The sequence below is a fragment of the Bos indicus genome, chromosome 19 (assembly GCF_029378745.1).
Source record: "Bos indicus isolate NIAB-ARS_2022 breed Sahiwal x Tharparkar chromosome 19, NIAB-ARS_B.indTharparkar_mat_pri_1.0, whole genome shotgun sequence".
NCBI lineage: Eukaryota > Metazoa > Chordata > Mammalia > Artiodactyla > Bovidae > Bos > Bos indicus.
The window spans coordinates 57,394,151-57,419,989 of record NC_091778.1 but is presented as its reverse complement, the minus strand read 5'-3'; the positions used below and the strand labels follow the sequence as shown (position 1 = coordinate 57,419,989).

The 25,839-nt window shown below is 42.8% G+C and overlaps 1 protein-coding gene across 1 annotated transcript in view; it reads right to left on the bottom strand.

Annotated features, from left to right (window-relative positions):
• Nucleotides 1-25,839, bottom strand: part of GRB2 (growth factor receptor bound protein 2) — a 66,140-nt gene extending 40,301 nt beyond the window's left edge. The window contains exons 1-2 of the mRNA XM_019981747.2: nt 25,635-25,839; nt 16,879-17,094 (exon numbers count right to left, since the gene is read on the bottom strand). Coding sequence (XP_019837306.1) covers nt 16,879-16,956 — 78 coding nt within the window. The 5' untranslated portion in view covers nt 16,957-17,094; nt 25,635-25,839. The remainder of the gene's footprint in view (nt 1-16,878; nt 17,095-25,634) is intronic.

Genomic DNA, 25,839 nt, shown 5'->3' with positions numbered 1-25,839 from the left:
AAACAACAACATTCTTACCATTAGCTACAAATAAAATTTTAAAAACTCAAACTAATTTAGAAAATCTACAGCAATGCAATGAGGCATTTGCCACAAAGGGTCATCCTCCCATTTATTACTCTGTTTTGAGAGCTAGTGAAATATTAATAGGAATTGCCCAGAGCAGTCCATCTCATGTTCTTCAATATTCAGGCTGCCTCTTGCTGTGGAAGACGCAGAAAGAAGTTCCCTCGTGAGAATGAGTTCGACACTGCTATTATTCACAGCCGAACCTCTTCCTATGGTTTAACATCCAACCTTTATCTTCCCCAAAAGATAACCACTACGTTCCATCCTGCTAAGGACGCCAACACTCTCCCCACCCTCAAAGCCTCAGCATGCTCCTGCTGGACCGCATCTCCTCCCCAGTCATATGGCGTCTTCCCTTGCAATGCCCTCTAGATTTGGACTCTTCTCCATTTCCACTAGGGCACTTCCCTTGTGGCTCAGCTGGGAAAGAATCCGCCTGCAATGCAGGAGACCTGGGTTAGACCCCTGGGTTGGGAAAATCCCTTAGAGAAGGGAAAGGCTCCCTACTCTAGCATTCTGGCCTGGAGAATTTCATGGACTGTATGGTCCATGGGGTCGCAAAGAGTCGGACACAACTGAGCGACTTTCACACACACCATTTCCACTAATTTATTTCAGGAGCTTGCATGCAACAAAACTACTTTCTGGGAATTTCCTGATGGTCCAGTGGTTAGGGCGATGTGCTCACACTGCTGATTGGGTTCAATCCCTGGTAGGGGAACTAAGATCCCACAAGCCTCCATTTACCACCCATCCCCCATAAAAAAACAACTGCTTCCTATTTGATAATAACTGTATACTTGTGGTTTTAAATGCTTACATGTTTCAATTAATTTAATCCTCACAACAATCTGATAAGGTGCTATCATCATCCCTGTTTTTCCAATGAGGAAATTTTGGCACTAAGAAGTTTAAAACCTTGCCCAACATAACAACTATGGCAAACCAGGTACCGCTGAAGCCCGAGCCTAGCTGGCCTGTCTCCAGCCAGGCCTCCCTCCCTGCGCCCCATCTTGCTTCTACTCTTTCTCCTCTTTAATCCCATACTACTCAAAACAGTCTTTCTAAAACTCTGGGTAATTTCACTGCTCCAGGACCTGTTAGAAAACACTGCTCTTTCATCATATGAATGTCTGCTTTCTGATTAGTTCAAAATGTGAACCAGATCAAATTATGCTCAAAAATCTATTCTCTCCCCGATCAGCTGTGCAATTTTATGCAACTTACTCAACCTGTGTGTTAACACACTTGAAAAAGTTCTTTCACTGTTGAGAGGAATTGAGCAAAGTACTTGGTACAGAGCCTGCCTGGCTCTCAAGACTGTATGAGCTCAGTGAGAGCTATATTTCTGGGCTTATATGAAAGCTTCACCTTCAACAAGGTATCGCCACATCATATGAAAGCTTCACCTTCAGTAAGGAATCGCCACGCTCAAGTCCATCTCTGTTCTCATGTTTCCTCCCACCGGGAAGGCCTGATTACTCAGATGGCAGCTACCACTTCCCAGTACCTTGAGTCCAAAATGACTTATAGTACACAATCACTACACCCGATTCTCTCTTGCTATAAGTCCTCTAAAACAGTGTTTAATCAGAAGACATATTTAGTAGAATGGTCTTTTTTACAACCTGCTTCACAGGGATGTATACAGAGCCTCACTAGCTCAACTCTAAGTCCCCAGTATACTGAAACTGTCTCCCTGGCACACACACTCAAAAGCCTGCAGACCAAACTAAATGTAGTCTATAAAAAGAGAATCTGAGAAATGTATTATGTGAGAATTTTCTACATTTAATGTCAACGTGTCACTAGATGCTCCTCAGAATTCAAAATGGGATGTATCGAAACTATCTTATTTAAATGATTTGAAGCTGGACCAAAGGAGTAGCAGCCTAAAGTTCTAGCAAAACTGAACGTTTCTTTACATTATAAGGCCAGAACCAAGAGAGAAATTTAAGAAGACATAAACAACCATATGCAGCTTTACTCAGTTGAAAGATGCTGACAGACCTGATTTATTCTTTGCTTCTTCTGAGCTCAGCACAGGGTCACAAAATAAGACTCCTGAGATGAGGACTGTGGGCTGATTCAGACTGGGCTGGCCAGAGGCTGACTGACTCCAGCCAACCAGCTGATCTGAGAATGACACCGGTCAAGACAGTGATGGTGTTTAAGAACTTACTGACCGCCCCCCATTTCCACCCCCCGTATACACCCACCACTAGAAAAACAACTCAAAGCGTATGCACTCCTTTGCTTTAAGGACAGCATTATTTCCTCAAGACATGAACCACCATCTTATCAATGAAGAGACACAAACACTTAAAACTAATGAATCCTCAAAGCTGACACTTAGATTGACTTAATGGAGTCAAGCTAAAGCCAGGCCCTGCTAGAGATGTGAATTCATTATTTTATTTTTTTATATCCTAACAACATTCAAGCTCTGGGTTTATCACCAGAATACACACATTCCAACAGCAAATTCATGAGCAAATTTAAAAAGAGACATTAGTGTCTTGTTGATTGAGACCAACTACTCAGGGCCTAGAAGAACCGAAATGTTAAGTCTATGAACAAATTGTCACCAGCCTGTCAGATCCGCCTGCATTTCCCTCTCCTGAAGACTGCTAAGAGCACCTGCACCACTTGCTGCTCTGATTTCGGGACCTTGCTTGGGCTGGGCCCGTTCTAGGCTGGCTTCAGCTATGTTTGGCACCGTGAAGCACACTGCCAGTCCTGGGTGTGTTGCTGATGGGTCAGAAAGCAGCCCTGGAGACACAGGGACACCAATGAGAGTGCACACAGTTGTTCCTAAGTGAAGTGTTCTGGCAAATCTTGACAAACAAGAAGAAGAAATTCTTCCCCCAACCCACCTCACTTTTAGCAGCAAAGTAAACTCACGAGAATATCAGATAAGACCAGCCTCCTCTTCCTGCAGTCCAGCCCCTGCAGAGCGGTTCTCTATGGACCCTGAGGCTGGGAATTGTGTAAACTATGTAAATTAGAACAAATCATCAGGGTTACTCTGAACCATTCCTGTAAATTTGTTTTTCTTATACACTTAAAAAAGATTTCAAGAGAGAAAGCCAAATGTTTGCAATCTCCTCCTATATAGTAACATCTTATGAACCATCTGCTGAAATAAAATGCCATCGTGACTATAGATGGAATAAATGTCCAAAAATAAAAATTGGTGGAAATCGGGAATGTTTTTTGGACAGTAACAAAAGTAATACTGGCTAAACAGTCTTCAGATCACATGCATAGTAAAGTGTAATTATACCTTACAGAGACGCAAAGGAAAAGCAGCCAAGAAGCATAGCTCAGGTGGTGGCAAAATAAGGGAATAAGAAATTACAGCAGAAATTCCAGAGTTCTTATTTCTGGTTTATGTCACCTAAATAAATACAAAAACAGCTGAGGCAACATAAGAACCAAGTCTGACCTCTGACAGGGTAACACTGGGTAATGAAGACAATATCCAACTATGGACTCCATTTACACCGAGTGGGATGAACCTGGTGTGGTTTCAAAGCTTCTTCTGTCCCAACAAACTAAATGACCATGTTGCTGGGCACTTTGCAAGACAGTGACACACAGGAATCTGAGGCCTAGGGAAACAAATGTGCCAATGGCCAGCACACAGTGGCACCTCTTTTGGGGCACCTGAGGGAAAGAAAAGCAGGGAGAAAGATTTCTGAACTCAGGCGGGCGTGCTGTAAGTCATGAGAGAAGGATGGGAGGTGACCAAGGTCATACTGGACAAAAGGAATGGCAGGTCTGAAGACCACAAAGTGTGAAATAGCTCAGTGTTCACGGAAATGATGCACGTCATGGAAAACTGACCAAATATTGTTTAAATATAGTTACAATGGTTCATCGTCCCATTATTTGACATTTCTGGCAAGTTATGTTCACTAATGAAACACTGTAGAGCTTTTAGGGTAAGGATATTTAATTGTGCAAAATATCAGTGTAATTTAACACAATGAAACAAAATGACTACAGTAAGAGTAAGACTTTGCCCAAGATATTTATGTAAAACAGAGTTCTGAGAAGAAAACACAATAATTATGGTTTTGCTGAATTCAGAGAAACGCTGCCTCTGCTCTCTGGATGGGCCTCAGATGCTGCTGTCTGCACATTCAGCTCAAGACCACATTACACATCCAATGAAACAAGGAACTCAAATTAGAAGAGGCAGCACTGGACTCAACAACACATTGTCTGTCACCCCAGTGGAGCCATTCGATGAGCATGCTTCAGACTCCACGGGACGACTACAGGCTCCTAGCATCTGCCTCTGTCTGCACGGCTGGCGGTAGAAAAGGCTCAGCGCTATGGAGAAAAGGGTCTGGAAAGTCAAAGAGCCACAAGGAAAGGGAGTAGTGCCACCAGGGAAGAACTCGTGGAGAAGAGAAATCCTGCCCCAGTTCCACTGTCCGTCCACAGCAACCTCCTACTTTCCCTCCCCCAGCCTGATTCTACCCAAGGGACCCACCTCCAAAGACCAGGGTGCTTAAAAAAAAAAAAATCTATGTTAAAAAAGACCCCTAGGTTCATAAAAGGAACTCTGCTCAGTATTACATAACAACTTACACGGGAAAAGCATTTTTAAAGGACACATGTGTAACTGCTGTGCACTTGAAGCCACCACAACACTGTTAATCAACCATGCTGTTCAGTCGCCCGTCGTGTCCGACGCTCTACGACCCCATGACTGCAGCACATCAGGCCCCCCGGTCCCTCACCTTCTCCTGAACCTTGCCCGAGTTCATTCGTGTCCGTTGTGTCGGTGATGCCATACAGCCGTCTCATCCTCTGACGCCCTCTTCTCCTTCTGCCCTTAATCTCTCCCAGCAGTTAACTATATTCCAATACAAAAAAGTAAAAAAAAAAAAACAACCCGGAAAACTATGCTCAGTAAAGATGCTGTAGCAGTTTTAGTTTTATCTTAATGAGAGAATCCTGTCGAGGGACCCCTGGCTAAGAGCGCCAGGAGCATTGACATTTTACTCTACCCTTCCTGTAAACAGAACACTGAACTCTGGGGCTCTCATTCTTATATCTGATAAACAACTGGGTACATGTTTAGCTGAGTAAATGTTTTCAGGTCTATGAAGAGGAATCTTGAACTTCTTTATTTACTTGAGCAATTTTCTTTCAAAGGCTTCATGAAAAGGTATTCAATTTTCCACTTCTTTGACCACAGATTTTTTTAAACTTTAGAAACTAACATCTAGATAGCGGATTTCAGGTGTATACCATGCTGGACCATAAACTTGTTAAATATAATTCACATTCATATGGTGTTGGAGAAAATAAAATGTTTAATCCTTTCCATTTCTGAAGTTACTAGTGTAAAGTTCATGCTATTTTAAATAGCTGGCAAGTTCTAGTTTAAAGTAATCCCCCTTAAAAACACTACTCAGCATGTTCTACATACAATTGTGTAATAGAAACCTATTTCCATAAATGTTTCCTTAAAAAGTGGGGTGGTGGTGTCATGGGCATAAAAATGAGTGATGGTTACAAAACATGAAGTGTCATAATTACTTGGAAGCTCTTTGCATGGGCCATGTTGTCATCAATATGTCTACTTTTCTAACTGTCAAATACACTGAAAGGCGATTAACCTTTCAAGTTTACGTGTTCTAGGACAACTCCAACAACCCTTCAGAGTTTGACAGTAAGCTCTGCTAATGTTAGAAGCAAAGGCCTCAGTATGTCAGACATCTGGATGGACAGAGCAGTGATGAGTGTTTCTAAATTAGCTCAGAAACTTTTCAATACACCTGTCTTACCAAGTCTGTTTTCATTCAGAACACTGTGCATACCTCTAGCACAGCTCTCAAAACTGAATTATTAAATACATCTATATCTCAAACCCTTTGCACTAAGCACTGTACCCTTAACCTAGGGAAAACTCAGTTTCTTCATGTGATTCACCAGGACACTGGGGTAGCAGTCTTAATGTACTGTTGACAAGAGACATATTAATACCACAGGTGTTAGTTTCTGCAAAAAGCCACCAGTCAATAATGTGTTAAGAATTCATCAAAATTCTACAATTATCATGACACATACTCAAGGGAAAAAAAAACTTAACCGACTAGACCTAAGAGACATCCAGAGAACACTCAAACCAATAGCAGAATATACATTAACCTCAAGCATACAGCAGAACATTCTCTAGGACAGACCACATGCCAGGCCATAAAACAAGCCTCAATAAATGTAAAAGAACTTTAATCAGTATGCTCTATAAGCGTAATGGAATTAAAATAGAAATAAGCAGCAAAAGGAGTTCTGGGAAATTCACAAATATGTGGAAATTAAACAACACACTCCTAAATAACCAATAGGTCAAAGAAAAAAAACAACAAATTGGAAAATATTTTGAGATTAATGAAAACAAAAACCACTGCACACCCAGATTTATGGGACGTAACTAAAGCAGCATTCAGAGGGAAATTTAAGGCCACACTCTAAGTATTTATAAATATTTACATTAAAAGGAAAAAGTGTGCAATAGTTCACTTCAAATTGAGGTCGCTGTTCTTTTATTTATAAAACTCAACCCCCTCCTAAACCAGGTAATCAATCATTTTTCATCAGGTTATTGGAGAATATGCAAATGAGAAGTTTGCTTCTTTTACAAGACCTTTAACATCTAATAAGAAAGGAGGAGAGAGAGAAAGAACATGCGGAAAGCTTACACTTTTGACACACAATACCAACACACTAATAGCTACATTTGAAAATAACTTCTATAATCTTTAAGGGCAACAACTGTTCAGGCATGTGTATGTACATCAGCTGCTCCAAGAAGGCAGACAGAGGGCACCTGAACACAAGGAGTATGACTTTCCGAGTTCCTTCTCAATCAGTAACCTCAATTTGTTGTTCAGTGGCTCAGTCATGTCTGGCTCTGTGTGACCCCATGGACTGGAGCACGCCAGGTTTCCCTGTCCTTCACTATTTCCCAGAGTTTGCTCAAACTCATGTCCACTGAGTCAGTGACACCATCCAACCATCATCTCGTCCCCTGTTGTCCCCTTCTCCTCTTTCCCGGCATTAGGGTCTTTTCCAATGAGTTGGCTCTTTGCATCAGGTGGCCAAAGTATTGGAGACCTCACTGGTCTCCAGGAAAAGACTTGCAGGGCTACAAGCTTCCACTTCTGGCACTAAATGAGGCCATTAGCCACAGATTCATTTGGATATCAGATGCAGACAATGTTAGCACAGCTTCTGGGAAAATTAACACCAATTTCAGGTTCAAGATCTACTCTGACTCAGCTAAAACATGTGACTTTGAGAAAGTCTTAATCATTATTATCTTCTCTGATAGGCTGGCAAAGAAACCTTTCGACCTACTGCTTTTTTCTAAAGAGGTTCAGTACATTTAAACAGAAACCCCATCCTTCCTTCCGAAGACAAAGTACCTGCTTACTTTCATTATTACAATTTTGCATATGGCTTCACTGTGCTTCTCATCATACCCAGAAAGTATAGTGAAAGCACCTATGGCTATATTCATTAAATGCTTTTTTCTCCTGAAGGTTACAGAAAAGCAGAACAGTTACTTTCTATGGGAAGAATGCCTGCCTTTTACATCTGCTAACAAGTACAACATCTGTTTATTTAATTTCAAAAAGTTATCTGGCTGACAGGAGGGATTATGGCCTAACTTTCCTTTATACTTTTCTATTAAACTACTTTGATAAACATTTTAAAAGAATGAAATATACAGACATCTGATTTTTTTCAGTGCACAACAGATAATTAAAACCCACTAATAACTGCAAATCCTTATTTTTTCTCTTAATTTTACTTTTCAAAGCCAAACATTTTTATAGATGTTGATAAATAAAACGTAAACTTGATTAAAGCTAAATATAGACAGCAGACAAGGAAGGAGACATGGATAATTAAACCTCTGAAAAACTACAATTTGGCTGCATTACTAATCTCAGTCCAGTTTGGAGACAGACTGAACTCAAAATTACATAAGTAAGAAAGCACATTACATTAGTTTTGTATCAGGTGCAGGGAAAAGATAAGCGAAATTTAACCAGAAATCTGGGCAGCAATACCAGTTTTAGGGCCAATCTTAGTTTTTCATAAGGAAAAGGGCAGAGCAGGCTTTTAGCTTATTGCTGTATATTCTCTATTTTACACCTAGTCATTCTATGCAATAGACCCAGATAATGTGGAGATACTTCCGTGCCTGCACCAAAAAGAACTGAAACAAATTTAGTGTATGAAGCTGTACATTGTGATTTCTTTGTCCTTTTAAGAAAGCAAAAGAGACTCTAAAATGTTTGTAGACTTACACACTGACATCTAAAAGACTACTGTAGTGTTTTTGTTTTTTTACGGCTTTTCTGATTATGAAACTAATATATGCCTATAAAAATATCCATTATAGAAAAGCATGCTATAGAAAGCAACAGTTCTCAGTCATCCCAACAATCAGAGAAAACAGGACAGTTTTCTTTTTTCTTTGTCTCGCAGTGCACGTAAGAGCGTGAGGATGTTTCAATAAGTCACTCTACTTTGCCAAAGCTCTCAGCAGAGCCTCCTGGCTCTAAAGCTAAACATTTGCAGCATCAACTCAACAAAGCCTGGTTTGTCTGTCTTCCCATCTTTTTCCAAACATGAGTGAGGATGGATGATCTCCCTCTAGAAGGGATTCATTTAGCCAGAGAAGTAAAACTGAATTAAAACTACATCTATGAATACACATCAAATTTCTCAGCTATCAAAATTACTTGTTTACTTGACACAGCTATAAAAAAGCAAATTAATCACCTGAAAGAACAGTAAGAAATAAAGCGTGCTTCAGAAAGATCGTATGCTGTTGTGAGGGATCTTAGATGCTGAAGAAGGGATTCAATCACTTCACAAATCTGGCTCCACAGTCTTATAAAACACTGTCAAACTGAATAATGTTCTATTGTTAGAGGAGGACAGAGAATGAAGCCAACACTAGCTGCACTATTACTGTGTATTCTCAGATTACGGGCCATTCTCATTTAACGTGATCTCAAGTAGGTAATCTGTGCAGTCCTTTAGGACAACAGAGCATCAGACATAATCAACAGCCTCCTCTGAGATTATGCACTAAATTTTTAATAGAAACAAGAATCCAGCAATAGGAAAATACCTAAGTCAATTACAGAATATTAACTTTACAAATATCTAAAAATACTAAACCATTAAAAATAATTAGTAAAACAAATACAGGAAAATGGTAACATATGTTGTATTTTAAGTCTGCTATAATCATAGCACTATAAAAATGTTTGTACAATGATAAAGCCTAGAAGAGACCTGTAATAGTAAAAATGCTGGAGTGAGGAGTTTATGTAGGTCTTTGAATTTCCTATTTTTTTCTATTAATCTCTGTTAAAGTAATTTTAAATGTTAAGAAAAATGGAAAAACTGATAATAAAATGAAAATATATTCTTTTTCCTCTAGCAATCCATTTCAAACCATACACATTTGTCCAGGAAAGTAAAAGACCTATGAAATAATGACACAAAGAGGACGTGCAATGGTCAATATTCTGACTGAAAACACACTGCTCTCTTGTTCTCTGTGAAGTTTACCGTTTCAAGGTCCAAAATACATTTCCTCTCACTTAAAAAAAAAACAAAACTGATGCTTTCTGTAGTTTTCAAAAGCAAAGTATTACAAAAGTCTTTGCCATTTTGCTAAATGTAGATTTTAAAGCTCTGCTGTTAAAGAAAAAACAAATTGGTTAAAAATCAAAGCCATTGTTAGCATGAAAAAAACACTATTTAACCACTAATAATTATTACCTGTTTCAATAAAAACATTAGGACAGAAAATATAAGAGCTATTGCTGGAAATGAGACCAAAATAGGCTCTAAGCTTTTCTACATGATAAAGAAGGAAACATACCAAAGCATTGTTTATAGCATCCTTAAGATTTCAAAAAGCTGTCTGAGGGGAAAATATACCTCTTCTAGATACTGAGACCATAGAGAACATTCTCCCACAAGTCCTGCCTGGGGACGCCTATAATAACCAAAGACTCCAGGCTCCTCTGTCCATGGGATTCTCCGAGCAAGAATACTGGAGTGGGTAGCCATTCCCTTCTCCAGGGGATCTTCCTGACCCAGGGATCAAACCCATGTCTCCTGCATTGCAAGGGAGATTCTTTACCATTTGAGCCACCAGGGAAGGCCTAATAATGAAGGACACCCTATAGAAAATAAGCAGTTTTTCCCAAGGCTGTTTCATCTATCATTTCAGCATAATCCCAAAGCTCCACTCAGCCCAAGAAATACACAACAATGAGGTCCCCAAGAGGATGCTGGGCTAAATACCCACCTCTTTCCTTTCCAGTTTAACCCTAAGAGAGACCAGAGACTGTAAGAACAAAGAAACTACTTGTCTTTCACACATCCTCCATCAATATCATGCTTTCAGCTCAGCTCTGGGACAGTGTATACAGTTCCGAGTTTGAGGTAATTTTAGGACAAGCACCTGGCCAGTTATGTGCATCAAGTCATGTAACTTAACAGTTACCTGAGACAGTGGCTGGACAGACACCCTCTTGCCTCTTGTGTGTCTGAGAAACATCAATACAATTAATGGCAGGGAGCTCAACTATCTACTTAATGCAAGTCACTGCCTTAAGCACACTAATGTATTAGTTCTTGAATCCTCACTGTAACTCTAGGAAGGCAGATGCCACTATTCCCATTCTGAGGATGGTAGAACCAAAGCAGAGCTTCCCAAGACCACAAGGCGGGACCTGCCAGTGGCCGAGTCAGGATTTGAAGGTGAGTCAGGCCTGGAGCACGTTACCACAAGTGTCTCTCGTTCCACACTCACCAGGAGGTAGAAGAGAGGACATATCTGCCAAAAAGACCAACATTTTCCTCAAAAAAGGCACTGCTGTTTTTCAGTCGCTCAGTTGGTTGTGTCTATCTTTGCAACTCCATGGGCTGTAACCCACCAGGCTCCTTGGTCCATGGGATTTTCCAGGCAAGAATACAGGAGTGGGTTGCCATTTCCTCCCCCAGGGGATCAAACGCACATCTTCCACAGAGCAGGCAGATTCTTTACCACTGAGCCACCTGGGAAGCCCACTTTACAGGCACCACAATCAGCTCTTGTAAGGTTTTTTTCCCCTAATAGGTAGTAATTCTACGGATTCGAAGATGCCTTTATTTACATCTTTTAATATCTCTGAAGTGCATCTTAAAAATGATCCTATATCATAATTAAACTGCAGAAAGTTCTTTTCTAGGTGGTATACAAATTCACTGAAATAAATATCCTTATATCTAAAATTTAAATATGTGTGTGAATTTTGTTAAGAATGAATTCTTAAAAGTAGAATTGCTGGGTCATTTTATGGTCTAACCTGTATCACCAAGCCACTGTTCAGAAAAATCAATGTATGTGCGCAAACCTCTACTGGCGGGAGGCGACAAACCCATATCCTCACACCCTAGCCAAGAGAGGGTGGGCCCGTGTTCATCAGCTTTTCTCACCGGACAGGCGAAATGACCGTTCTCCCCACCTCATTTCCTCATTAACCTCAGCTTACTTTAGGTAGGGTATCTAATATGTCACCATGCATAGACAGTGCCATGAGACAGCTGTCCGTGCCTCGTAGGTGAGCAATTCAGGACCGCTGAGAAGTTTCCATTTCTGGTTTACTCATACCTGATGGTTAACAGGGGCATTATGTACCGCTGGAGAAGTACTGTAGCCAGCTGAAGATCAATCCCCAGCTCTGCCTCTTACCTGAGCCCATTAGTTAACTTCTGCACCCATGAGATGGCATTAATAATGCCAACCTTTCGATGCCCCAAATCAGAAATCACGTATAACTTTGAGGCACATATTAAATGCCCCATCAACAGTAGCTATTCAATGATGACTTAACTATAATGGTTCATGGCGGTCAAAACTGAAGACCCCAAAAGAACGGTGCGTTTCCTTAGACATTTCTTTCTCCAAACAGGGATGACTGGTCGTCTGCCAGTTCCCACCCCTCCCCGGGCCCCAGTCCCCTCAAAAAGAACACTGAATAGGAACTGAAAGTTCATTCTTAGCACCTATTTAGAAACAGTCCATTCAGATGGCGGAGGGTGAAATACATACAATGAAAGGCAAACAAAATGCTGAAAGAGAACTCAAACTGTCCTCATTCTCGAGGCTTAAACACAACATTTCCAGTTTAGTTAACAAGACTGGTAACAATTCTTATCAATAGGCAAAGAAATACTTCAAAAACTATATCAATAAGCTCATTTTGAAACACTGAAGGAAAAAAACCTACCCTATCTTCTTATTTTTTAGGTATGATATTCAAACACCTGAAATGAGACTTGTGTACTGAAATCCAGGACTTACGAGCTGTTGTGAAAACTGTAACTAATCAAACCCGAGTTCATGTTCCTGGTTCTCAGGAGCATACTCAATGGACACTCTTTTCTCAGTTTATACAGGAGATGTATTCAAATGCCCCACCACCACCTGTGACAAGCAGAAATCCCATTATATTTCCTTTAACTCAAAGCACCCCTGTCCTTCACTCCTGGTCTCCAATACCAGGCCCATATGTCACAGCCTGATAACTGTGACCCGGGAGGCTGGGACTCCAGGCTCCCCTCCTAGAAATCATTAGATTTACACAGAGGATACTTTCATCATCAGCTAATAACCTTCAGAGGCTTAAGGACAAGATCGAACTCTTACTGAGTTTTCCTTGCTTGGCTCCAATTCTATCTTATTTTCCATTCTGTCATAGACTATCACCTTATTCTAACATTCCTGTCTCAAACACAACAAGCCCAGTCCCGCTCCCCCTCCCCCTGCTCAACACAAGGACCAGTGCAAGTCACGCCTCCTCCACGCAGCTCTCTCCGACTTGAGCTCTTACCAATCTCTTTCCCTCTAAGTTACACTGGCAGTTAAAGTGTGTGACCCAACTTCAGCATTCTCTCAAATACCAGATCAGCACTAACAGCTGTGACACATTAAGCTCCACGGCCACCATTTCCTCACCTGTAAAATAAGGAAGTCTCTTCCTGTTCTGAAGATCTTCTAACTTTACACACTCTTGCACAGTTTCACATATTTACCTTATTTCTCTTATTTTAGAGTTCCTGAAGAGACAACGTACATCTATTTTTCCCCCAACTCTCAAGGCCACTTACCCCAGAATGTGGCTCATGGAGATGCGATGTAAGCGTGAAACAGGGCCACCAGCACTGAGCGAGTTTTAAAGCCACCAAGACCAAGTTTTAAAGCAGTTTAGGAACCTGGAAAGGAGGTTCATGCCAGACAAAGAGCATGAGATGATCTACTGCTGGTATTCTTCAAGAGTCAAAGGTCTGTCTCTAGAAAATAAGGATCCAGCTCAAGAATGCAATGAGCCCAGGTTTGAGAGCTCAAAACAGTCTCTTAATTCCTAGCTGAAGTAGAGGTACAAAAAAGCCACTAGAAGGCAGATGTAACTTCAGATAAGCTCAGCATTCTGTGTATTCTAGGGCAGAGGATTCAGGGCCTCAGTGGAGAACCCCTGGGGCTATCTCAAGGCTGCCCTCCAATGGGGGCGAAATTTAGGTTCCTTTCAGCCATGCAGGATGGGGGAGCCTGGTGGGCTGCCGTCTATGGGGTCGCACAGAATCAGAAACAACTGAAGCGACTTAGTAGCAGCAGCAGCCATGTAAGGCCTGAACTGCAGAAGTAGAGCAGTTTCTTCCATTCCCTATGTCCCAGTGCCCTCCCTGGCCCTCCTCAAGAAAAACGTAAGCTTTTTTTAAGAGGGAAATTAACAAAGGCAGATGTATTGAAGCCTTACTTAAGGCTTCCAAAAAGCTGTTTTAACTTGTTCTCTTTTCTCAGGGCAGTACAAATCGATACATAAACAGAAATTAAGGAAGTGGTGTGCTGGAGGACAGGCATCAACACCCACCAAAAGTTAACCAGGAACTCTAGCCAGAGGCAGAGGGCTAAGCCCCTTTCTATTTCATTATCTTCAAATAAAATGTATTCAATGCCCATGTGTATGTGTCCCTCTTATCAACAAAGAGAAAATATATGCTTATTTCAATCGAGGGAATCTGGTCAATGCTTTCCAGCTACTTCTAACCATAACTTGGCTCACAACCAACAGCCTAAAGAGTTAGCAAAACAAATCACAGCCATGCAAATGAAGCCAGTTACTCCTTGAATAATCAAAAGAAAACAAAATTATTTTTTAAGTAATAGCATTTAAGACAAAGCAGTGTCCCTTCTCTTCAGTCAGCTGTTTCACAGATTATGAGACAAAGGGCAACTACTGTACCGTCACTCTTTTTTTTGGAGTAAAGCCACAAGATTACTAACAAACAGCTAACGGCTACCATTCAAAAGCAATAATGGCAGTATGACTTCATATGCCAGTTATCTGCCAAACTGGAAAGAACCAAACATATGTATTTTCTCTTTCCCCAGACACTCTGAAAGTAAATGCGAGCATTCTGATTCACTTTCTCCTCCATCATAAAAATTCATTAAAAAATTACATTATCATCCTCATTGTGGGATGGGAAAGGATATTACACTTGTTCAAGAAGTTTGAACAAGAATCACTGGACAGCAAGGAGAGCAAACCAATCAATCCTAAAGGAAATCGACCCTGAATATGCACTGGAAGGACTGCTGCAGAAGCTGCAATCCTTTGGCCACCTGATGTGAAGAGCTGACTGACTGGAAAAGACCCTGATCCTGGGAAAGATTGAAGGCAAGAGAAGGAGGCAACAGAGGATGATATGGTTAGATGGCATCACCTACTCAATGGACATGAGTTTGAGCAAATTCCAGGAAATACTGAAGACAAGGAAGCCTGGTGTGCTGCAGTCCATGAGGTCGCAAAGAGTCAGACACAACTTTAGTGACTAAACAACAAGACGTTTACCGATTTAAGGTAGAGAGCTTACAAAATGCTCGTGATCAAGACTAACTTCAGTGGTAGTACCAACAGGGAACGTTCTCACTTAAAAATTCTCTAAAACAGACTCAAGCTCACAGTTTTGTTTTGATCTGTTGCTTCAGTGCTAAATGTGCAGCTGGACAGACTTACAGAAAAAATATGAACTTCTAGGTGCAAGTTTCAAGTTTCTAGGGTAAGCTTAACAAAAAACTCTAATTTGTATTTAAGTAAACACACAAACAAAACCCCGAAGCTTGACCCCCAAAGCATTTTTGTACAAGTGACAAACGTGGCTACTTGTCTTTTTTTCTTCCTCTTTGAAGAGCCAATCTTATTATGCTATCAGGAGAAGGTTATCTGCTGAAAATAGTAATCACCTAGGAAACCATCAATCTCCTCTGGAAATCAACGACAGAATAATTTAGGGTCTAAGTCTGGTGATTTCTACCTAAAGAAACAGACGACGTATAGTATTTCACTCAGCTGGTTTTGTCTGCTTTCTGACAATTTCATGCTTACTTTGAGAATACTGTCAAAAAGCTTGGCATCACAAAAACAGCTGAAAAGAACACACGCAGTCTGCTTCTTACAGGGCTCTTCAATCGCCTTCTATGAAGCACAGCCTGCATTTCTAACATGAGGGAAGCCATCGTGTAGGTAGCTTCGGAGCAGGACTCTGCGCCTCCGGTAGCCAGAGCGGAAGAATGACTCTCCTCAGGCCCACAAAACTCAGAAACAAGCCACAAGCCCTCTGATAAAGAATCATACTTCTGTATTACCACTTTCTTCTTTATAAAATGCTAATAATTTCATTAAGAGTAATAAACAACTGGTTGGCAAATTCCAACCATCTGACTGAGGTTCAGTGGAAAAAAGTCAAAACTGGAGACACAGTGAAGACTCAAACATTAAACTTTAGGTTTTTCCCAGGGTTGATGCACTATTCGATAACACCCACCCGTGTAAAAATGAACTGCGTATCCAAAAGGGCAAGCTGCTGCCATCATGCTACCCTAATTAACACTTGCCAAGTGGGAGGCGAATCTCATGTAAATAGTGGGGCTCAAAATGAGCTGCAAACTGTAAAGAAGCTTATTTTTAAACTGTCAGCAGGTTTCTTTCGTGCAACAAAGTGTCCTAATATGGGGTAACTGCTCAAGTTTCTTTCAAGAAAATCAAAATCTGTTGTACAATAGCAAGTTGAACCTTGTTATTTAGAACTCCATTAGCTGTTTCACAAAGAATAAGAATACACTGAGATTCTTGAATAAGTTTTGCCATGTACTTCTAACCACCTCTCTAAACCAGGGTAAATTAATTTCTAACCTACTAGAATCACATTCCAGAATGCAAAAATCTTTTGACTATGTAAAATAAGACTGTTGCTGTTAAGTCGCTTCAGTCGTGTCTGACTCTGTGTGACCCCACAGATGGCTGCCCACCAGGCTTCCCTGTCCCTGGGATTCTCCAGGCAAGAATACTGGAGTGGGTTGCCATTTCCTTCTCCAAAAATAAGACTAATTGAGTGCTATTCACAAATCCTTCTTTAAAAAAAAAAAAAAAAAAACTCTACATGAACTACCAATTTCAACAAGCAAATATGAATACTTAAGCATTCACACAAAGGCAGTTAAAGACCGTACATCACCCCAGCCACCTGAAGTCATATTTGATATTCCACCAGGTATTTAGCTTTCCAAATCACCCAGGATGGTAAATGTTAAAGTGGGCAATGAAACAAGGACAAGCACAGCTTCTTTGTGTGTTATCAGGGCAAAAGAAGGCAGGTGAGCACAGGGAGAGGCTGTCTCACCGCCTGCTGAGCATCAGTACTTACCTTGAGGATGTCCCCTCTTTTGAAGCTCAGCTCGTCGTCTGCGGTGGCTTTGAAGTCATATTTGGCGATGGCTTCCATTCTGAGCGGGGCTCAGGGCTCAGCAGCCTGGAGCAGGGGGGAAGGGAGTCTTCCCTGCTGAAGCGACCCAGCGCTCTGGGCTCAGCCTCGCCTCTCTTCGGGGACTGGCTCCCGCACGCCGGGACACACAATGCCACCCTGAATCAGAAGAGCGCAGATTGAGAGAAGTGGCCCGATCGAAGGCAGCCCCGCCCTGCCCGTCGGCCTGCCGTCCCAGCCCCCACGCCCCCTGGCTCGGTCGGGCTCAGCCCTCCGCCCTCCCTTCCAGGCAGGAGCCCCGAGCTCCTTCTTCCTCTTTTCAGCCTCAGCCCCCAGGCGACTGACAGGCCTGCCGGCCAATGGCGGCGGCGGCTCGGGCCTTTCCCGATCACACTTCCTCTTCCCTCCCGCTGGGTGTGCTCGGCGTGCAGGAACCGGCTGGAGTCCCGGTGGTCTCCGCCTTTCCTCCCTAGACCTTCATGCTGCTCTCCCGGCACGAAATGCAGTCCACCGGAAGAAAGGCCTGCTCCAGGGGATGGCCCCCTACTCTTCTCAGTGATACAGGCCCCTTCCCTCCTTTCTCCTACCAACCGATCTGGTTTTTTGAAAAAGCTGGGTCCCCTTCTCCATAGTCAAAAGGCAGCAACGTGGGTTTGGTCCCTGGCTGCTTTAACTGTTTTCTGAAACTAAACCGTCTCCCCTAGAAAGTGGGAGCATGACCCTGCGAACTACTTTTTTATTCAGTTGGCTTCTCTCCACTCGCGATCCGTGATGGGCAAGCTCAGGTGACCAGAGAAAGGAGATGGAGCTCAGAATCTCTGGTGGGCGGAGACGGACTCCTGCAAAGGGCTCCCCTTCCAAGACCCCCAAGACTTCAGGGGCGCCAACAGCCCTTGAAACAGCCGTCCAAGGCTCAGCATTCCAGAAGCAGCCTCGGACTCATTCCTAACTAGCCTAAGGAGCACAGTTAAGTCCTGATCTACACTTGAAAGCAATCCCTTTTTCAGAATCTGAGCTGCCAGATATCTTGCCTAGGAAATGGTGCCAAAGGGCCAAACAGAAGCCTCTCACAGTTACCCTGAGAACAGCTGCTTTTCTCAGAGCCAGAGGAGTACTAAACTGATCCAAACAGCATCTTGCAGGCAAAGACTCTGTAATAACCCTTGGGTCATGTACCAGGTGATGGAGAAGGAACCTGGGCAGTACAATCACTGCAGAGGAGTGAAGAGTTTGGAGCCCTGAACTTGAAACACAGCCTTGGCCTTTGCACAAGTAAAGGAAAATGAAGCCCCATTCTTGTCTGGCCAGCCACTATTTTCATACAGGCTAAACAAAAGCAGAAGCAACAATGACCCTGGCAGAATGAGGACAGATTATTTATAGTGACACCCTTCGGTGGATAATTACCATCTAGCAGAGGACTCATTTGAGGGGCACGAGTGATTATCATTCTTTTGTTCTAAAGTTAACAATTGGGGCATTAATCGAGCATAGCTGCAAAAAGACTGAGGCGTAAACCAGCTGGGAATATTAAGATTACAGGGAAATGAGTGTTACCAAGGAGGAAAGACTCACCAGGCAACAAAAGTCCTTCAGTCGAATTCTGAAGGCCAAACATTCCACGGCAGGTAAACTAATAAACTAAACCCATGTTTATTCAGTCAGGCCATACCTAGGATATATTATGCTGTGCTGGCTCTAAGAGAGGAAAGCAAAGAAAGAGTCCTAACAAATATATATATAAAAAAACGAACACCAATCTCAGAGTATTTGTGTGTCCTTAAATACCCTTTACTTACACTCACCATAGTTACTTTTTAATGACATGAATCCATATATGTAATTTTTAAAGTCAGGGTAAATAAAAGGCTTATTAAAAAGAACAGTTCCCTACCCAACACCCACAAGCAATCACTCTCAATTTTGGTTATAGTTTCTCTAAGTTTACTAACAATATTTCTAAATAATATGCTTCTGCTGCTGTTTCTTAGTTTATTCCAGCCGTCACCTGTCACCTAAAAGACAAGGACGCAGCTGTTTCACCCCTGCCAACTTCACCTTGCCCCATCCCTATGGCTTCCCAGGTGGTTCAGTGGTAAAGAATTTGTGCTGAGCAGGAGACGTGAGTTCCATCCCTGGGTCAGGAGGATCCCCTCGAGTAGGAAATGGCAACCCACTCCAATAGTTCTTGCCTAGAGAATCCCACAGAGAAGCCTGGTGGGCTTCAGTCCATGGGGTCGCAAAGATTCAGACACGACTGAGTGAAAACAGCCCATCCCTATAATGCCACACATTCTGGTTTAACCAGTTGGCAACCTACTCCAGTATTCCTGCCTGGAGAATCCCATGGACAGAGGAGCCTGGCAGGCTACAGTCCACAGGGTGGCAAAGAGTCAGACACGACTGAGAAACTAACGCTTTTTCATACTATTACATTAGGAAATATTGTTCACTAGTAATTTAAATAACGTATGGAAAAATAAATAAATAAATAAATAACGTATGATAACCAGTCTTCCTTTCTGGTATAATCTTTCAGTTTTCCCGGCATTAACAACTTTCTCCTCTTTCTGCCTACTTTCCAATGTATACATATTAAAAAAAAATTTTTTTTACAGCTTCTCCAAAAAAATCTCTGCTACATGCCTATCAACATTTTCCATACCCTGACCTGACCCTTTATTTTTATTGGTCTCCAGGTCTGATTATTGGGACTAGGTACCAATGATGAGAAGCTGAAGGATAATTACGCAGGTCAAAAAAAATTAAAGAGTTTAATTTTTGAAAAACAGAAATCAGACAGAAACCCAAAGCACTGTGGCTCTAAAGGTACTATGTGTCACGGGGCATAAACTTCGTCATTCAGGATTCCAGACAACTGCAGTGTGACCAAACAGCCAGACCCTAGAAATCAAGACGGTTTTCAACATTTGCTTTCCTGTTACTCAACTTTCTACCTTAGGTTTTCTAGAGAAAGCTTAAACAGATTAACACTCAAGAAAACTGTGTTTCAAGCAACAACTGCTTTGTAAGATACAGTTGAACAGAAATGAAACTAATCAGTAGCTCTGGTGGCTGTGCCAAATAAAAATTAGTGTCTCACAGAGGAAATGCGAGGAGGTCAGCTTGTTAGGCTAGCCACAGAAAAGAACCCAGGCTAGAGAAATTCAAAAGGGTGTGTTTCACTAAAGACAGAAACATTCTATCACGTACGCCACACTAATTGCTTAAAAAGAAAGAAATCTAAAAGTACACACAATGTATAACGATTTTAAGAGTGGATGCTGCTGTTGATTCCCCAGGAAAATGGACTGGGAGTACACTAACCCGAAGCCTGACCAGAGTGTGTCTGAACTGTGACCAGCCCACACCCTGCAGCCAATCTCAGGCAACGTTAAAACGGCGAGTGCAGCTCCAGTTGTTCATTTGCACCGCATCCTAAAAGGCAGTCTCCTAAAGGTATTTGTGGGCTTCCCAAGTGGTACAGCGGTAAAGAATCTACCTGCTGATGCAAGAGACTTGGGTTCGATCCCTAGGTCAGGAAGATCCCCTGGAGAAGACGGCAATCCATTCCAGTATTCTTACCTGGGAAAACTCAAGGACAGAGGAGCCAGGCAAGCTACAGTCCCTCAGGTTGCAAAAAGTCAGACATGACTGAGCACACACAGGCACACAAAGGTATTCATAGGATTTTATTTTCTCTATGCAACTCTCTCCTTCCCAAAATTCACAGAAAATAAAATACAGGACACTAGACCAACATAGCTTAGTGTTAAGCCTGCATGGTTTGTAACAGCAGGCTGACCCGGGTTCAAGTACTGACCCTGATGCATATCAGCCGTAATTTTGAACAAGCCTTTTAAACAAGCCTCAGTTCGCTCTTCTGTAAAAATGGGGATAGTATCACTTACTGATTCACAAGGCATTAAATCAGATAACATACATACATGAAGCGCATTGGATAGAGACTGACATTCAGCTCAGTCGCTCAGTCATATCTGACTCTTTGCGACCCCGTGGACTGCAGCACGCCAGGTTTCCCTGTCCATCACCAACTCCCGGAGCTGACATCTCCATAGAGACTGACATTAAGTCACTCAAAAATAAGTTAAAATGGACTCTACTTAAAATGGACATCTACTTAGCAGATGTTTATCTTCACTATTAAAAATGGCAAATTAGGGCCTTCATAGCCATGGCCCAGGTTCAAACCCTGGTCAGGGAACTGATATCTCCCAAGCTGCATAGCACAGCCAAAACAAACAAAAAACACCCCACCCACCCCAAAAAAACCCAGCAAATTAAACAATGAGATTTCTTTCGCCTACTAATTGTCAAATTTTTAAAGATTTATCCAGTCTCTGCAATACTATTCTCAGACTCTTTATCCAATGTTTATTAATTTAACATTTTGAAGAATTACTATATATCTAACAATATGCTTGGAACTGTATTAAAATCATTAAAACCATTACAGTCCACACTCTAGCAGGGAATTAATCAATTCAATCTTTTCAGAGAGTAATTTTATAGCATCTATTGATAATTTTAAGACACCTATTCATCCTTGGACAAGCAATATCACATTCCAGATTTATCTCACTAAAACAGTGACACAAATACCATGTGCAAAATACATCTATCCCCGATCAATATCCATGAAGCTAACTAAGAAATACCTTTCTATATAAGCACCAAGACATATGCTCAAGTCTTTAAAGAACTGCAGAAAAATTAGTTATTCCATTTCTATAAAACAATATGTATCAGTGTGTTATTAAACAATTTGAAAGGTTGACAATGATTATCTCTGGAAGTAAGACAGATATTTTTGTGAGACAGAATATTTCTACTTGCTGGACCACAGGCCTCAACTGCACTTTCACTGTTTTCACCATAAGCACGTATTGCTATTACAGTTAGAAAGAAAACCCAAAACCTCACTGATGCTCTGGAGTTAGACCGGGATTCAGCTATCACTTTACCACTTATTAACTGGGTGGGCAACACTGGAGAAATAACTCACGTTCTCTAATTCCTAGTGTCCCTCAGCTGGAAAATGAGGAAAATCACAGCACCTACACCTTATAAAGTCATTTTGCTAATTAAAAAGCCTGTAAAGGCTGAGTCCCTGCTGTAAAGCGCTAAGAGGTATTAACCAGCATCACTGGTCCCTCTTCAATATCAGTCCACGTGCTCTCAGTAAATCTAGAGTTCCATCTACACACAGACTCAGTAGAATGCTCTGGTAGGCAAATTAACAATCCCATTAAATATAGGTTACCCTGGTGGCTCAGTGGTAAAGAATCGGCCTACAACACAGGAGACGCAATGCAGGAGATGAGTTCGATCCCTCAGTCGGGAAAATCCCCTGGAGGAGGAAATGGCAACCCACTCCAGTATTCTTGCCTGGGAAATCCCACTGACAGAGGAGCCTGGTGGGCTACAGTCTATGGTGTCACAAAAAAGTCGGATGCAATTAAGCACACTGACCAGTAAATATAAACTTCAACAGCTCCAAATCCAAGTCCTGAAAGTGAAAGTCACTCAGTCATGTCTGACTCTTTGAGAGCCCATGGACTATAGTCTATGGAATGTTCCAGGCCAGAATACTGGAGTGGGTAGCCTTTCCCTTCTCCAGGGGATTGTCCCCACCCAGGAATCAAACAGGGATCTCCTGCATTGCAGGTGGATTCTTTACCAGCTGAACTAGCAGGGAATCCCAAGAATACAGGAGTGGGTAGCCTATCCCTTCTCCAGAGGATCCTCCCAATCCAGGAATCGAACCGGGGCCTCCTGCATTGCAGGCAGATTCTTTACCAGCTGAGCCACCAGGGAAACCCCAAATCCAAGTCCTAACAATGCACAAATATTCCCACATGTAAAACTGATCACATCTATAGTCACTTATTCTGTTAGGCTTTTAATTGTTTACTCTGTACAGAAAGTATAATTTTAAGTTCAGTAATTTAAAGTCACGTTGCAGTCTCACAAATTTACAGATGCATCCTGTAACAGCAATTCTGGCCCTTGGACCAGTTACATCAAAATCAGCCCATTCAGGGACTGCTTCACTGAGAGGCACCTTCTGGAGTTCTGCAGTGTAGTGTGACCTTAGCCCCGGAACCTAACTTTAAACAAGATTCACAGGTAATGTTTTTTGTTTTGGCCTCGCCACGCCACATGAGATCTTAGTTCCCTGACCAGGGATGGAACCCTCGCCCCCCTGCAGCAGAAGTTCAGAGTCTTAACCACTGGACCACAAGGGAAGCCCCACAGGTAACTCTTATGCATGCTAAATTAAAACAAAACGAAACAAGGCTGTCCTGTAAGGGCTCCTGGACCAGATTTCAAGCTCTGCATCTCAGACCATGCACTGCCATGTCTTGGCACAGAGTGAAAACACACTCACTTGGCACAACTGGGAAAAGCCAGCTTTGACAAATAGAACCAAAGGCTCTCAGTGGGATTCAAGACTGCCAGAAAGTTCTTCTGAATTAAGCAAGTAACTATTAGTTTCTCTCAGGATGGATCTCTACTTCTTATTACATCATTTCTCCAAAATCTACTACTCTTCTGTTCTAAGTAACAACTAGAGCTGTTGCTGTACAACATGCAACACAGTAACAGCAATCACGGAGAAAAATCTCTAAGTACCACTGACTCAGATCACATCAGATCAGTCGCTCAGTCGTGTCCGACTCTTTGCGACCCCATGAATCTCAGCACGCCAGGCCTCCCTGTCCATCACCAACTCCCGGAGTTCACCCAGACTCATGTCCATGGAGTCAGTGATGCCATCCAGCCATCTCATCCTCTGTCGTCCCACTGACTAGTAGTATTTAAAACCTAGCAGTCTCCCAAATCTGTATACACTGGCTGAGTAAGTAAACTGCCTCAAGCATTTCAGTGCCTGCTTTTAGTATCAAAGAAAGTTGATTACAAGAATTAACCTTTTTTAATTTGGGGATTCAGAAAATTCTTAACAAAGGAAGGAGTAACAAAACAAAGTTATTTCTTTCTGCAAAAAAAAAAAAAAAAAAAAACCCAACAATAACAAAGAAGGCTGATTACAACAGATACAGGAAAAGACACCTGATCTCAGAAGGCTGGTAAGGAACAAATTAGTACTATTACCACCAACAAGCTTTTAATTAATTCATCAATGATCTAAATAAGTTTTATTTCCTTAAATGTATCAGGCTACCTTAATTCTACTGTACTACAGGGCTATCATTGGTTTTCGTTTTGAACATTCATCACCCCCACTAAAAGCCAATATAAGCTCCAAAGTGACCCAATCTCCTTTTAAGAGAGACATAAAAAGAGAAGCGTGAGCAGGCAGAAAACCGTGATCTAAACACGAAGAAAACAAATAAAACACAAAACCACAAGCAAGCTACACTTATGACCTAGTGGGCAGTATTGATTACTTGTGGCTGAATTCAATCCTTTGAGCCTCCCAGTTCCCAGGCGGGAGAACTTAAGTCTCGCACGGCTCTCTAGCAACCCTTCTGGCTGGCTGAAGGAACACAGTGAACGCTCAAAAGTAAAGGATAAAGCAAGAAAGAGGGCATCTTCCCGGGAGAGAAACGGGATCTTTAAATGAGGGAGAAAACAAATTATGCCAAAGAGCCGAAACCTCAAAAAACTGTACCAGAGAGGGGACAATGAGGAGGAAAGGGAAGTAGATAAGAAAAAAACGGGGGGGAGGGGGCAAGTGACTTGCATTATACGAGTAAGCATTTAGTGTCCGCAGTGGAAAGAGAGAAACAGAACGAAACAACTGGGGAGCAGGGAAGCGAAAGAGGCACTAGAAAGCCAAGACTAACGCTAATTTCTCTCACAAGTCTTTCCCGCTTTTTCCGAGAATCAACAGTACCCAAAGACAGACTTCGAGGGCACCTGGGCTCCCCTGCAAATTATACTGTTACTGTACCTGAAGCCAACCTAGACTTAACTCCCTAAATAAGCTGTAACTCACAGGGCTTACCATCAGATACACGGAGAGCGCTGCAAAATGAAGAACACCAGGGATTCCCTCCCCTCTCTCCTCGAAGCATTCCAGTCAACTGCTGCTTATTTTTCTTGACAAACGTTTTTTTCCAAAGAGTAGTCCCCCGCAAAAAAAAACCAAAACGCGACAGAAACAAAGCCATTTCGACTGGCTCCGATAGCAAACGTCCTCGCTCACAGGATTTAATAGGAGTGGTGGGTTTTCTCCCAAAATTCGGCCCCCAAACACCCGGAGATGGTGACGTGGTGGCCGAGCAGGTTGAAGAAGCATCCATTACCACATTCGCAACCACCGCGAACCCCCAGCCTCCCGGTGCCGAGTCAGACTGACTCACGGAATGAGCGCCCGGTGCTCTGGGGCTTCTTCTCCCCGGGCCCCTGCGGCGCAAAACCCTCACGGAAAAGGCGTGAAATTCAATTAGGAACCCACCCACCCCGTCCTCCTGCGCCGCGGTCTGGGGCTCTGTCCAGGGTCAGGGGAGGAACGGTGCCCAGGAAGGAAGCGCCCCAAAAGGGGAAACGTGGAGCTCCGAGCCCGGGGGTTCCGCTCTCCCGACCTCCAGGCCCGGCAGCCCCCGGTTCGCCAGGCCCGGGCCAACCCCCCCGACCCCGGGCCAACTCCCGCTACCGAAGCGGGGAGGAAGGGGCACCGGGGCAGCGGCGCCGCCACCGGCCGCGCTCACCGTGGCGCAGCTGCTCGGCTTCTGGCCCGGCCGGCCCCTCCGCAGCGGTGCGAGCGGCTGCCGACCCCGCTGCGGCTCCCAGAGGGCAGCGCCTGTCCCCGCCGCCGTCACCGCCACAGTCCTGCCCGTCGTCGTCGTCGTCGCCGCCGCCGCCGCCGCCGTCCGGTCGCTGAAGCAGCACAGCCGCCTAGCTTCCGCTCCTCGT